Here is a 15,769-nt window from a genome sequence, read left to right on the forward strand (position 1 = left end):
ATCAATGAGAAGCGCTATGAAAATGCTTTATCAATGCTCATATCTAATCAGTTGTGTCTACCTCTTTTTCATTTTTGAAAATAATTATCTTATTTAAAAATCTCAGGTTTGCTTTTTTCTTTTAACAATAAATTAAACAATAAAGATAAAAGAGAACCAATGTCATGCTCGATATTCAGTGAGACAGACTACATGTGCCATTTTATTTTTTTGATCATCTTACCTTTATTAGCTATAAAGATTTTTATTTCATAAACTCACGAATCTTCCTTATAATAATATATAATAAAAAAAAAGAGGAAAGTGACTAAATCAAGAAAACATGCAAAGTTAGAGACTTAAAATGGAAAAAAAAGGGATATGTACGAAAGGAATCAACTGTGTACTTTTTCATACATCAAACTAAAAGAATGTGTATTTTTACCGACAATGATCGATTCAAGTAGTTTGATACTTATTTTTTTAAATAAGGTCTCAAGCTCGAGTCTTGTAAATGGAAAAAAAAATTGATTAGAAGAGTTTTACCTCTTAATGGATCAACTCCGCTCGAATTGAATTAGTCATGATCCATTAGACTTATAGATGGTAAAGTACACACCGAAAAAAATGTGTATTTTTCCTTTTGTTATAAACGAGATTCATTTATAAAATTAAAATGATAGGAAAAGTCTCACTACGAGAATTAATCAAAGTCATCACACCTCTTGATTTTTGGTAAAGGTGCGTACAACAGCACGATGTCCTCCTTCTTCAAGCAAATATATATTGTGTTTATTATCCGGAATTTAATAGAAAAAAATAAATGGATGGAAAGTGGATGCATTTTCTTTCTAATTAATTAGGGCAAATAAAGTAACCCGACCATTAATTAGGGTCTTAGAAGTGAGGCCCATTTGTCCCCATACTCATCAAATAAAGGGACCGTATCTAACTATAAAAATAAATACGTCCCACGACACAATGATCTCCCCAAAGGAAAACCCAATCCCCATTGCAATACGACACGATCAACCATGAAGCTTCCCTTCGTGCCCTTTTCCTCTCTTCCACTCTTCCTCTCCTTCTGTCTCATCGCTGCCACCGGTTACGATGACTTTACAGAAGCCCCCGCCACCAACCCGCTCGTCCCAGAGACTTGTAGTAAAGCCGCCCAGAAAGACCCCAACCTCAGCTACGGCTTCTGCGTGAGCGCTCTCCAGTCAGCCCCAAACAGCCTTTGCGCCGACACTCTCCAGAAGCTCGGCCTCATCTCCATCAAGCTCATATGGGGAAATGTCACGAGCACGAGGTGCTACATCAAGTACCTCCTCAAGAACAAGAAGATAAACCCCTACGTTTGGTCGTGTTTGGATGACTGCCTGGAGTTGTACTCGGATGCCGTCCCCACGCTCAAGCAAGCCGTCCAAGACTACCAAGCAAAGAGGTACTTCATCAATGCCATTTCATAATTTGATGTTTATGTTTGTGCGACGGTGGATGATCAAGTCAATCTAATTCCTTTTCTTCGGATTAATTCTCGTACTTGGTCTGATCGATATAAATGTGACAGATACGATGATGCAAATGTGGAGGTGAGCTCGCTGATTGACGCGGCCACGACGTGCGAGGATGGCTTCGAGGAAAAGGAGCTGGTGTCGCCTCTGAAGAAGAGAAACGACAACGCCTTTAAGCTCTCTGCCTTGGCCCTTTCGATTATCAATATGCTCCCTCGTTGAGTGTACGTATGTCTATATTGTCCGCATTCATTTTGTATCTTGGGATGACCAATGACCAGCCATGAATTTTAACCTTTGCAATTAATTCTTTATTTATTTTGGCCTGATTACCAACAAATGGTATGTTGTTGGAGGCCCTTTGCAAATTTTAATCGTCAACTTTTCATATCTAATTATATAAATGCTTTTTTTTGTGTTAACTATTGTAGAAATTTGCTCTATATATTATATATATATATATATATATATATTATTTTTTTAACTTGGGCAAGTCATGTGACACATATCGACTTTATTGGAAAAATTCAAGTAATTTATAACTCCAGTACCTATAGAAATAGTGGATTTTATAACATGACTAATAGTCATGGTAACATCGGTATACTATATGGTATTTCTACTTAAATGCGTATACTTGGCCTGTTATTTCTTTTTTTGCTAAATAAAAATAGTGGGCAATAGTGGTGACGACCTTACCATCCCCTGCTACGCAATGTTCGGACTCTCGTGTTCAATTACGAGTATATCAGACAAATTAAACAATCAGCTCAAACACTGAACCGTCAACATAATACTACCAAAGGTCTATAGTTCACAGAAGTGGGTGTTCCCGAACACAAAAACACACTTCTAACAAATGTTTTGATACAAATGGATAGATGAGATTTGAATTTGGGACATTGAGGTTATCAAATCACTTGAGAGTAAATTTGGAATCATTGGGCTACCACTTTTGATCATACTTAGCCTATTATTTCATTTTTCTTTAAAGTACTTTGTATTTAAATTTACGCCTTTCATTGGAAGTGTACTGCCAGCTTGTGACTATGACTAATTATCATGTTACAAAATCTTACTAAACATAAGTAAATTATTTTGGAGAAGATGCCAATAATGCACATTTTAAGTAGTATGTTTTCGTGTTTAAACCAAGTTGCATTTTACACGAATCAGAGTTTATGCTATGTTTGGTTTGTAAGCAACATTTTAAAATCAGATTTTGAAAAATAGTGGTATAAATGGTTATGTATGGGGTTCACTCTTTGACTTTGTATGAATTATGTGATTTTGATTTTGAAAAAGAGTAGTATAAATGGGATTCACCCTTTGATTTTGTATGAGTTATTTATTTTGTTGTGTGTAGAATTTTGTTTTGTTATGAGTAGAATTAAGTTAAAGTAAGATTTTAAAATTCAACTATGAATCCAATAAGAGCAAAGAGGAAGGAGCTTACTGTCGATTATAAACAGATTATTAATTTTGACCATCTGCTAGGCCAGCATATCCAACTTTTTTTTTAAAAAAAAAAAATTATGCATCTATCTGGAATGAAACAAGGAGCTTATATTAGAATGTTGTTTGTTGTTGCCTTTCTCGTGACTTTCACGTAAAGCGATTTGTGATTAATGCATTCCTTTTCGTAGACTTAAATTTTCAGCAACTAATATATGTCTTGCTGCAACTTGCACCCCATAAAAGTGATTAAAATATATGTCTACGCAAGAAGTTCTTGTTATTGTTCTAATTTTTTTTTCAATTACAGACGAGACCAAGACTTAATATAATGAAAGAAAAATCATAAATAAAGAAGTGCGGCGAAAGTTTATAAGTTTTAAAATTTTTAGACTTTAGTCCAATAAGTTTCATTTTGAAATTTTCAATCCTATAACAGTTGGTCCCCTCCGTTAATTACTGTACACGTGGAGATAACACCGTCTTTTTTTCTTTTTTTCTTTTTCTAAACGTGGCTCTTAAATTGTGTTCGTGGCAATTCTTTAAATGATGTATCATTTTCAAGGGAAAAAAATTAAAAAACCAAAAATGAAACCAGCCCAAAATTCCCAACCCCCAAACGGCTTCATCCTAACCTGCCAGAGAGGAAATTAAATCCCAAAATCCTCCAGTCGACCTCATCTTCGAAAGAACCCCAAATCCTTTGATTCGAAAACAGTGGAACCACAGAATCCTCGGTTCCCTTGGATCTGAACTTGAATTTTTTCAAGTTCTTGGGCAATGTCACTCGCTGACCACTTACCAGTCGGGGTCGAGGCCAAATGGGTGGATGAAGGAGAAAAATTGTAAGCGATAGCCCTTCGATCATCTCCGATAGCTCCCACTTCTACAGCTGCGGATTGCGAGTCATGGACAGATGTTGCTGTAGATGAAGATTCATCGTCTAAGTCATGGACAATCGAATATATGTTGTTGTGTGTTTCTTTTTTGGATTATCGTTGGGCTGAAATATTTGTATAAGCGTAAGAATGTTTGAGGTATTGAGGTGTTTTGTTTCAGCGTTTCAATGTGAGGAATTTGAATTTAATCAGCTTGTACTCATCTTGAAAATTTAATTTAATTTTTTACTGTAGAAACAGAAAGTGAAAGCATTACTGCAGAAACAGAAAGTAAAAGCATCACTGCTCAAACATACGCTAAAATGGAATTAAAAGATGCAGAAAATGCTCAAATGCAGAATGCAACCAAACCACAACAGACCAAAGTAATGTGAAAAGAATTACTGCATTAAGTTCCAAAATAGTAGCTCTTACATCATGAATAAAAATGCTGCACCAAACTCTTACATGAAACACTCTTGCTTACAACAGAAGAATCCCTCGCAGGGCATACGCATCCTTAATCCAATTTCTTGTCTCACAGGACGCGCATTAGGCAAAATGAAAAGATCCAAAATATTGTCTTTCATCAGGCGCGTATTCAGACAGTCATAACCAGCAAAATGAAACACATCCTACCATCCATCATCCATCCAAATGCAACAAATGATCAACCAAAATCCTAATTAATCAATAGTCCCTAGTTCCCTAATTCCCAATTGAACTCCCTTGAGTTGCTTGAGTTGATAGCTGTCCTTTGAGCTTCATTGCAGCAACCTTCCTTCTTGCCAATTTCCTATGTGCTTGGTATTCAATTTTTTTTTTTTAGTCAGTGCCTTCCTAGAGTCATCAACTTCCCCTCCCACGATCAATTCTCCTATACATCCAGGCTGCATTTGCTCAGAGTAAGGATGACCTTGTATATGAAGTTGAAATGAACACATTGCATATCTACAATATATACTTATGTTCATTACAATACAGTTTTGAGTGGTTCTTGACCTCTTTTCAAGAATGGTCCCAGGGGTTGATGACTCAGCTGAGGGGCCTCTAGCTGGTCCTGTGGCTGCACTAAGCTCATCCATTGTCTTTGTTCTTTTTGTTGTTATTCTAGCTGATGCAGGGTTTGATCTTTCCTTCTGTGGCCTAGCAACTTGCCTGCCAATAATATCCACAAGAGTCCTTTTCTCACCCTAAATGACCAAGTTTAAACAGTTTTAAGTTAACATTAAAACAACTGCCTCCTTGACAATTACACTGAGATATTGTAAAAAAGGGAAACACATACCTTGCTATTGCCTCCCACTTCTTTTGCTGCAACAAGTACTGAAGATTCACATGGGGTTGGTGGTGGTGCAGATGATTCCAATACATTTTCCTATATCGAGATCCATATTTGGTTACCAACTTCATATAATATATAGAACAAATGTAATGCTTTTCATAATAAATAAATAAATAAATAAAAGCACGAAAAATTTTGGGCTCACTGATTGTGCAGTGGCCTTGCCTCCAAGTGGACATCTCTTGCTCCTCTTGTTATGTCCAGGCTGCTTGCACCTGCTGCAAGAATTGATTTTCCCTTTGTGAGACATCTGTACAACCCCATCATCTCCAGTGGTAGTCTCCAGTCCTGTCTTCCTTCGCTGTTATTTTGGCCTACCTTTTCTCTTCTTCAACTTTGGAGGGTTGGGTGGTTCATACAGGTCATTTTTCTCCCAAAATTTTGGGTCTTTAACAGGCTGCATCACTCTGCCATAAGCTTCCAGGAACATGGCCTTTCTATAATAGCTATAGACATAATCTTCTGGTTTATTACCCTTATCAAGCAATGCACATATGGCATGGCAGCAAGCAATCCTGGTTAGCTGCCATGCCCTATAGTCACAGGTCATACTCTTTATGTCAACCACATACTTTGTGCCCCAAGCTGTTATCTCATACCCATCCTCACCATTCCAACCGATATGACAATATCTACTCAATCTCAAATTCTCATCCAATTTCCTGTCTATCTTGGGACCAAAATCTTTCTTCCAATCTCACAACTCGATCTCTAAGGGTGTATTCTTTCCATCACCAACTTTCTGATATCCTCTAACATCGAGTAAATGGTCTTACACCTAGCTTCCAGAATTCTACCATTGAAAGCTTCACATAAATTATTATCAACTAAATCACATTTCACCATTGGATTAAAGAAAGCCTTACACCAATATTTGGGATTTGGACTCCGCAGAAGATCCTCATATGCCTGGGGTGACATTTTCTGCAGTTCTTGCATGTTCATCATGAATCCAGCTTCTGTTGTTGATTTTGTAATTATCCAAAACTGCTTTTGTATCTTTGGACCTTTGTGACTTCCACCCGAATTAGCATAAATGTGTCTGACACACATTCTATGCTCTGCATTGGGAAGCAATTCAGCTACTGCAGATGCCAGTCCCTATACAAATAAACATAGATTCAGAGCAATGTAAGTAAATTACAATAGAGGCCATAAAAAATTAATGTGAAAAAAACAAAGTTTGTACCTTCTACTGATTAGATATTATTGTCCAACCCAAGCCATCTGTGAAGTTCAAGTCCTCCTTTAAAAGATTCAGAAACCAAGACCATGTGTCACGACTCTCAACCTGAACTACTGCCCAAGTTAGGGGGAACATTTTGGTTGTTCCCGTCCCTACCAATGGCTGTGAGCAGTTGCCCTTTCGCAATAGTCTTCAAAAAGCACCCATCAACACCAATGATTGGCCTACAACCCTTAATAAATCCTGAACTCACAGCCTTAAAACAGACATAGAATCTGTCAAACACACTCAGGTCTGTTGGTATAGGCCTCTGCACCATCATATGCACGGTGGAACCCCTGTTTGATCTCCTCAACTCATCAGCATAATCCCACATGAGGGCATACTCTACTTTGCTATCTCCGACTAGAAGATCATTCACTTTCTTTTTTGCTGTCTTGCACTGGAATCTAGAAACCTCCACGCCTAGTTGCTCTTTCACCAGCTTCTTGAATTCCATCAACTTGATGGTTGGCACTGCTCTAATTGTGCTGATGTATGTCTACCCAAAAATGTGTTGTTCACTCTACTGTTCTTGAAAGTCAAACTGCAGGTGCGCTCATCAAGCAAGTTCCTCGCTTGGTAAGCTCCTAGGTTCTTCATAAAACTAGCAGTAATCTTCCAAGGACACCCATCTCCTTTACATCTGGCTCATATATACTCTGTACAGTTCTTCTTCAAGTATAAATTCCTTTGAGTTTTCACAGCGCACAATGATAAATGCATCTTTGAATTGCTTCCCATCATCAAACAACTGCCCAACACTGAAAGTGGGAGTGTCAGAAGAAGGATCAAATTGGGGGAAGGTACCTGTCTTACTGAAGTGAGATTTAAGTTCTTTATTTCTCAATGTTTCCCCATCTTCACTATCTATAAACTCTTCATCAGATCCTTCTTTTTGAATGCTGCAAACATTATCTGATGAGGGGTAATATGTCTGATATCCTTCCTCTCCTCCATCAGATTACTAGCGACAACTTCTTTGCTATTCCTCTTTCTCATTTTCTCCTTGTCTAGAGTTGCCTCCTTTATAACTGTCTCCAAATCCTTATGTAGCTTTACATTCTTCAACTTCTCTTTTCTCTTCTCCTTGGTAGCCTTCAACTGGTCCCCAATTTGGGTCAGCTCAGTGTTATCATCCTCACTTTCATCTCCAGGCACATAATCAAGATCAGTCTCATTATCAGTCTCACTATTCTCTTCACCATCTGGGTAACCTCCTCCACCATCACTTTCTTCTGCATCAGATATAGTAAAAGCAATTTGCAGTTATTCAATGGCTTTAAGTATGTCCGTGTCATCGATTCCTACAAACGGGTCTGCCTTATCAATTTGCAGATCTCCATTCCCTCTACCAGCATTTACTCCATCAGTTTGCAACCTACCAGCAGCACCCTCATTAATTTCCTTTAGCTTGCCAGTGCCCTCCCCAGGCCCTTCTAGGCTTTCTGGTCTCTCTGGTCTCTCTGCCATCTCTGCTCTCTTATTTGCATCAACCTCAAAAGCTTCTTTTGGTGTATGCTTGACATATAGCTGCCATATTTTACGCTGATATAGGTGCCCTATTAGTCCAATGACTGAATTGTCCCCACACAATTTATATAATCCATCCTTTAACCCTTTTTCTTGGAACCCGATACAACACCATTTCGAGATTACCATCATACACCTCCCGTATCCCTTTCACTCTTTTCTCAATGCCAACGCCAGAAATCTTGTCCGGGTCCACATCCCATTCCACGACAGCCCCATGAACGTAAACCAAATCCCCCATCTATTTCCTTAAAAGTCCCACCATGATGCACTTTCGAGAGTGTACCCATAGTGAATGTACTCGGGCTCTTCTTCCATTCTGCAAAATCAATAAAAAGAAAGCCTTCAAAACCCATCACAAAGCCCTAAACTTTTGAATCGAATAGCGAGAATGTTCAGAATCTACGACACTACACTCCAAGAGGATTCACGAGGCTCCACAACACCCACAAGGCTCCAAGAAGATGTGCTTCACTGGGGCTCCACCTTTCAGCTTTGGACGGAACAGAGGGGAGGAGAAGAAAAAGATAGCTACAGAGATCCTGCCACGAATTTTATTTTTTTTGTGTGTGTGTGTGTGTGTGAAATTGTGTTTAATTAGGTCCAGTTAGTCTTAATTAGCTCAAAATCGATCTCTCAAGCATGCTGTAAAATATTTGCTGAATTGATCAGAGATCCGATTTATTTATTTATTTAGGGGTTGGCTAGGCTTAATTAGGTGCTAATTTTGTTGATTAGTTACCTATCTTCTGTATAAGGCCTAATTGTAGTCAATTCCTTCAATTTGTGCTTCAATTGATGTATGCGGCCCATGAACGTATGAATGATGCCTAGGTCTGAGTGAATTAGGGTCAGATCGAGTTCGATTTTGCTTAATTAGAATCTAATTATGAGTAATTAGACTAATAGGTAAAATGGACTTAATTAGTGTTTCAACCTTACAAATTAGAATCCAAACGCGTCTAATTGAGTATCTTTAGGCTTTCTGGTGGCTTCTCTATCTTCAGCTTCCCCCGCTTTCCGTGCGCATTCTCCGCCCATTCCCGCTTGGAGCCATGCCCCTCAAATCTGATCTGAGGCCACTATCGATTCATTGCCTAATGGCAAGATCCCTTTTGTACTGGGGACATGATTTGGAGTGAAGTCGATGGTCAAATCCAAAAGCGACACCTCGAATCTTTCCCTCGTTTTGTTGATCTCGTTGTAAGTGGTTAGCGGCTGGATTGGTAGGTTTTCTCGGAGCCTTCCCGGTGAACTTGACTGGTTGACGATTTGAAGCCTTTCTCGGCTCCGCCGACCTGGTTGGTTTCCATGGATCCTTCCCCCAGAAGTTGGACTGGTCAGCTCTTAGAAGCCTTCCCCGGCTCTGTGGGACTAGTTGGCCCCATGACATCTTCCCTAGCTCAGCTGGACTGGTCGACTTCATGGTACCTTCCCTGGCCTGGTTTTTCTTTGTTAATTCTGTTGGCATGATTCTGTCAAGAACTCCTCCTCCCGGATAGTGGCTCAAGACTCCTCCGTATACTATTTCTCCATTAAGCTTCTCCCGAAGTTCAACAAAGAAGTAATATTCTACATGGAATATGGACAAGGCTAAGGATCATCCTCCCAGGATTTACTAGTGTCTTTGTAGAAACATTGTACGAGGTTGAGATCAGGAATTCGTTATAGGAAGAATTTCTGCAATTGTACTCGACTATCTGGGTTAATCGATGTGTTTATGCACATTTAAATACTTTTGCATTAGTCTTGGTGGATTTACCGATCTTCCTGCTTTTATAACCATCTCTTAGGCATTTTCTCCTTGTATCAGTTTTTGTTTGTAGATGAATGCCCGATCCTCATTACCGTTTCGATTTTAAAAAAAAAAAGGGACCTTAGGATTGAAGAGAAAAGTGACCGTGGTTTATGGACTAAAATGAACCCAAACAAAAAATGGGGAGCAAACTGAAAAGCTATAAAAGATTGAAAACCACTTCTCTACTTTCCACCAAAAAAAAAAAAAAAAAAAACGATTGTCAGACGCATTATCTTACTCGAATATATGTGAGCAGTCCATCTTGCACCACTGGATTTATATTCTTCTTCCCTGATGGTTGATCAACATATTCTCATAAGTCATATCGATAGTAGTAGTCAAAATACAATATTTTCTTCAGATAAAAATATAAGGCAGCATGCCCAACCATAAATATGCCTTACTATAAAAGTAAAAAACAAAACAAAACAAAATCACCAATCCTTCGCATTACCGATAGTACCTCAGATCTTTGTTTGGATAAATGAGATTTGACCAATTAAGCCCATTGATCATACCCCCTTCCATTCAAATTAAAATATATATTAATTGATTTTTAAATCGAGACCCACTGAACCAAAAAAAAAGGACAATAGGTGGGAAAATAAAGAGCCATGGATGTATTCCTGGCGAGAATCAAGATCTCTTGATCTCACATCTAGAGTGATGTCACATTAAATCTCATTTCTTAGAATAAAATAATTCAATTCAGAAATAACTATAGATCAATACGCCAACTATTCATCTTCGCACAAATTTCAAATGTCAATTACAAGTCAGGAAAAGAGCAAAAGTGTAGTACAGACAGTTCAAAATTAAAAAAAAAAAAACTGAAAACCATATACTGCAATTATACAGAGATAAAAATAACAAATAATAACCAAATAAAAAAAAATAAAAGAAGAAAATGTGGGTGTGGTAGAAATGGACAAGTATTGTACATATTAGAATATTTTCACTTATACGAATCATCATCGGAGGCAGAAGTTAATTAATTAGAAAATAATAGAAACCTCAAGGCAACGTGGCGGAGAAATCACCGCCGTCCGAAGGGGTGGGGTCAACGTCAATTGTGGTCAGGTCCATCAGATCAATGGTTGTGGTTCGTCCTCCCGAAATCCGCGAGCTTCCTCGACCGGTTCGCGCAGAAGGAGGCCGCCGTCGAGATGTGCGGCCGCGCCGAAGAAGCCCTTATCTCGCCGGAGTATCCGATTTCCTGTTGCATACCACCTCCTCCTCCCTTCTGCTGCTTCCATTGCCGGCCCGGGCTCGCCCTCACCAGCGGGCTCAGGCAGAAGGCCAGCCCCGACATGTTCCTCGGGTACACCGGCCGCGACCGCCTAGCAGTAGTGGCACCGGGCGCCGGAGTCTTCCTCCATCCCTGGGATGACTCCGAGGAGTAGCCGCTACCCGACGGAGACGGGTCGTCGAAATCCCCATCTGCGTGAGCTCCCCGCGCCGGCGACATTCCGCGATCTGACACCCATGAGCTCTTCTTCTCGCTCGCGGCGACGGATTCCCCCACGGATGAAAGCCTCGATGGGCCTCTCCTTCGACCGGGGATGAACGAGAACCACGAGGGGGAGGAAGTCGAGGTCCGGGACGAGTCGCGATGGGGAGAAGCCGGAACCCCAGGATCGGGATCCGAACCGAGCTTCTCCGATCTGGATCTGAACAATTGGGAGAGGACAGAGAGCCTGCGATGATGCTTCTTCTTCTTATCAATCGGAGGGAGGCAACCGGGGCCGACCTGAGGAGTCCCGTGGAAAAGTTGGTCGCGGGGTTCGTCGGATTTCCGGCGGGCGACGTAGGGGGAGACGGAGCGGGGAAGGCGAGCGGGGGAGGAGGGTTGGAGGGGGGCTGTGCACTGGCCTGGGCGGCGATGAGGGCGAAGAGGCGTTCCCGGAGGCAGGTGGCGCAGACGCCGACGGAGCTGCTATGGTCAACGGGGTGTTTCTTACACCTCATCTAAGAATCGGCGATGGGTGTTTGGGTTCGAAGCTATATAGTTCAATTGTTGGGTTCCATTTTTCTCCTGCGGGATTGAATTGGAAGAGTGACAGAGAGTGGAAGGCAAGGGGGAAGGGGAAGAAGAGGAGAAGATCTGATGAGCAGGGAACAAAATGGAGGATTTGTCTTGTTCTGATGAGCTTGCACTTTACAGCGAGCCAGAGAGAGAATATAGTACTCCGGCTGTTGGGGCTGCAGGAAAATTTAATATATTCTTTTTTTTCCCATGAGAGAGCTTATCGACCAAAATTAATTCGGTTCGCGTATCAGTCTGATCGAGATTGTCACATGCTTTAAGGTAATTTTCGAAACCCCATATACTTATAGGTAGAGTCCGTTCGTTAGGAATTCAAATAGTTATCGAACCATATCTCTATAATAGAAAATTTTAATATCTTATACATATCTGGTATAAAGAAATAAAAATCTATTTCCGTATTATACATGGTATTACGACAAATTTGTTTTTGTAAGGGCAAGTAAAATCTAGAATTTCACTAACGAAAGTCGAGTTTAAAATGTCTTAGCTCTTAGGAGAGGATATGTATACTGTAGGACGATCCCTTCCTCGATGTTTTATTTATTGGGGTCTTTCTTAATTGAATCATTTTGAAAGATAGAGGGGAGGACCGGAGGAGAGGGGTAACATGCAGTATCGGGGAGAGAGAGGGGAGGATGAGGGAAAGTGGGGGAAGGTGGTGACCAAAAGGAAGGTGGTTGTGGGTCCGGGAAAAGGACAACGGAACTGTTCCTTAGCCCAGAAAACAATAATATGCTACTTAGAATGTGACGAACGAAACGACTGACACCGCTTTTTCTTATTTGGACTTTTGGCATAATCCAGACGGTCGGCATGATTGGGAATGCTTTGGCTTTGGAACATCATTGACTCTCGCTGTGCGTATGGCCCCATGTCATTTTATTTTGCCCCTCAAACCAATCCCGGATAAATTTGGATACCCTGTGGGACAAAACTATCAAATATACTCCGACCAATAAACTTTACATGCGTGCTTCTCAAATATTTTTTACATCATATAAAATCTTAACCGTTTGAACACACACCTCAAGAGACTTTCCATCTGGCTTTCGTCAAGAACTAAACAGAATCGTCCAACGTGACAATATTTATTGTTTGTTTCTCCCTTTTGTTTAAATTTTTTAATTATAAAATGAACCCGAAACTTTTTATTTTTGAGAAATAACCACAATTCGTCTCTCCCATCTCTCTTCTTCCTACACCATCTCTCTCATGCGTTTCTCCCCTTCCATTCCAGTTCCTTCAGCTCCACCCCACTCCCACCAACCCAAATTTCACATCTTTAACTTTTTTCTTTTTTAATTTCTGAGCAATGATGTTGCGAATCGAAGCACAAGGATTTCGATCGAAGGCCACTGCTGTGATTTGAGGCACAAAGGGCTTGATTAAAGCCCTCTCATGCTGCGAATTACAGCAGCAAGCTCCGATCACAAGCTTAAGGGCTACGATTCGAAGCATAGGGGCTTCGACCGAAGCCCTCTATGCCTTAAACAGCATAAGCAAGGCTTCAATCGAAGCCTTGTTGCTTCGATTTGGGTTACAAGGGGCTTCGATTGAAGCCCCTGTTCCTAGCCTCTGAAGTGGAAGAAAATATAGAGAGAAAAAAATGAGTTTGGGATGGGTCGATAGTGGAGGAGTGAAATATAAATTCAAATTTTCCTACCCGTGAAACTAGATCCCAAGACCTACTAGTAGAATGGGAATAGATAAAGTGTACCTGGAATCTTTAAACCGTCGACCAACCGTCCCACGCGTGACGCCTCTACCGGTATCCACACCGACTTCCTCGACGGGACTTTGAGATCGGCGATGCTAGCGGCCAACGCTCGAAGGAAACACCGGTGCGACTCCGATCTTTATTACATTAATTGACCTCTTCGAATCGAACAATTCGATTGAACATTCATACACATAGATGCATACACACTTACATAAGAGACTTACAAATGCATCATATGCATTTTTGACTAAAAACAAATCACAGCCATTCTCCATCATGTATGTATATATATACATGCAATGGAGTTGACCATGTGCATAGTCATGCACCGTGGCCATCAAATGGCCTTCCATGTGGCCATGCATGCATGCCATTATATGGTCGTCCATGCAAAAGCCAAATGGCTTTATTTCGTGCCGTCATGCGTCTCTATTTCGTGTATAAATTGAGTCCAATTAATCTAGTAAATCGGGTCTAGTTAATTGGTAAATTAATCTCATTAAATATCCAATTAATCGATTACACTTTAAATCATCTAATCTCTATTAGACTATTATAGTGTTTCGAAAGTATCTCGTCGATTTGGTCGTAGTGTGTGACCCTGTAAGTTCCCAATTACGTTGACAGTAATATCGAAATCTCTATTTCAATATTACAAACAGTGAGCGGCATCTAGCAATGCATCACTGCTACTCAAGTAATCGAAAAGTCAATTTCTCGACGAACCTTGTAACCTATGTTACCGTGCAGTATAATCCTTTTGTCCTCTATATCTCTATTGAGCCCAAGGCATGGTCGTTGTCATCCTTATATGGCTCAATCTCTTTTTCTTGGTTTACCGGGTAAGTCTATCAGAACAAATGAGATTGATATCCCTATATCGACTCATTTGGGTATGCATACACTTATAGACTTTGCCCACCAAGCGGCCGTGAGATATCACTCCCATTATGTAGGAGGGACAAATCCTATCTTGGTCACTAACATTCCTCTCCATGCTCTGTGGTATACCCAATAACTGTCTTTATAACCAGCTTGTTACGGCGGCCTTTGACAGTATCAAAGTATACGACATTACATGTAGGAAACTATGATGACCTCAAGTCAAAGGACCACTGCACCATAGTCACTATAAGATCTGCTAATGACAGTCACGTAACGACCCATGTAGCAGTCTCATGACAGGTCAGTCCAGTACACATTACTCCTAATGTATACCTGCGGTGTGACTCGATGTCTCTACATCCATGACCTGTGAGACTTGGTCATCATTCTACACCCACACTAGTCTAACCGCATCATCGTTTTCCTAATTAACGATAATACTTTGACTAGGGACATTTAGGAATAGTGTTCAGTCATTATAGGATCTCACAATCAAGTCACACTTGATGCCTGTTGAACCTACTATTCTAAGGAAGTTATTGTGTAAAATTAATATTCAGCGCAACCTACACAATAACACAAATGCCTCGTATTATAATGAAATATATGTCATATTACAGAATTGATGACAGATTGCCTTTAGGGCATACACCAATTCCCAACAATCTCCCACTTGCACTAGAGCCAATCTGGCATATCCCTAATGCCTAAGGATCTAGTGTGAGCCTCGTGCTTGCGCTGTACAAGAGGCTTCGTAAGTGGATCTGCGAGATTCTCATCTGTTGGTATTCTGCATATCTTCACATCTCCTCTGTCGATAATCTCCTGAATGAGATGGAAGCGCCTGAGTATATGTTTGGATTGCTGGTGAGACCTGGGTTCCTTAGCCTGCGCAATGGCTCCATTGTTGTCACAATAGAGTTCCACTAGGTATGCGATGCTCGGAACCACAACAAGTTCTGTTATGAACTTCTTGATCCAAACGGCCTCTTTTGCGTCGTTAGAGGCAGCGATATACTCGGCCTCTGTGGTAGAGTCGGCTACTATCTCCTACTTGGAACTCTTCCAACTCACAGCACCTCCATTGAGGCAAAACACATACCCTGATTGCGATCTACTATCGTCCTTATCGGACTGGAAGCTAGCATCGGTGTAACCTCTTACAACGAGCTCTTCTTCGCCCCCATATACCAAGAACATCTCCTTAGTCCTTCGCAAGTACTTAAGGATGTTCTTTACTGCGATCCAGTATCTCTCACCTGGATCTGATTGGTACCGACTCGACATGCTCAAAGCATACGAGACATCGGGTCGAGTGCATAACATGGAAAACATGATGGATCCAATAGCTGATGCATATGAAATCCTACTCATGCGATCCCTCTCC

The 15,769-nt window shown here is 40.6% G+C and overlaps 2 protein-coding genes across 2 annotated transcripts; one reads left to right on the forward strand and one right to left on the reverse strand.

Annotated features, from left to right (window-relative positions):
• The first annotated feature begins 947 nt into the window (after positions 1-947).
• LOC116207809 (putative invertase inhibitor) lies at positions 948-1,915 on the forward strand. Its single transcript, XM_031540904.1, has 2 exons — positions 948-1,423; positions 1,550-1,915. The coding sequence occupies exons 1-2, from the start codon at positions 1,014-1,016 to the stop codon at positions 1,713-1,715; spliced, it is 576 nt and encodes a 191-aa protein (XP_031396764.1). The 5' UTR covers positions 948-1,013; the 3' UTR covers positions 1,716-1,915.
• Positions 1,916-10,817: 8,902 nt separating this feature from the next.
• Positions 10,818-11,695, reverse strand: LOC116209062. The gene is made up of 2 exons (XM_031542626.1): positions 11,547-11,695; positions 10,818-11,397 (listed from the first exon to the last, which is right to left on the reverse strand). The coding sequence occupies exons 1-2, from the start codon at positions 11,693-11,695 to the stop codon at positions 10,818-10,820; spliced, it is 729 nt and encodes a 242-aa protein (XP_031398486.1).
• Positions 11,696-15,769: the final 4,074 nt, after the last annotated feature.

Source organism: Punica granatum, chromosome 5, assembly GCF_007655135.1.
Source record: "Punica granatum isolate Tunisia-2019 chromosome 5, ASM765513v2, whole genome shotgun sequence".
Classification (NCBI taxonomy): Eukaryota; Viridiplantae; Streptophyta; class Magnoliopsida; order Myrtales; family Lythraceae; genus Punica; species Punica granatum.

Bases quoted from the DNA above. Each gene is read 5' to 3' on its own strand.
- LOC116207809 (XM_031540904.1), top strand. From the start codon at position 1,014: ATGAAGCTTCCCTTCGTGCCCTTTTCCTCTCTTCCACTCTTCCTCTCC. The intron at 1,424-1,549 runs GTACTTCATCAA...TAAATGTGACAG, and splicing joins CAAGACTACCAAGCAAAGAG to ATACGATGATGCAAATGTGG.
- LOC116209062 (XM_031542626.1), bottom strand. From the start codon at position 11,695: ATGAGGTGTAAGAAACACCCCGTTGACCATAGCAGCTCCGTCGGCGTC. The intron at 11,398-11,546 runs GTCTCCCCCTAC...CCAATTGTTCAG, and splicing joins CCGCTCGCCTTCCCCGCTCC to ATCCAGATCGGAGAAGCTCG.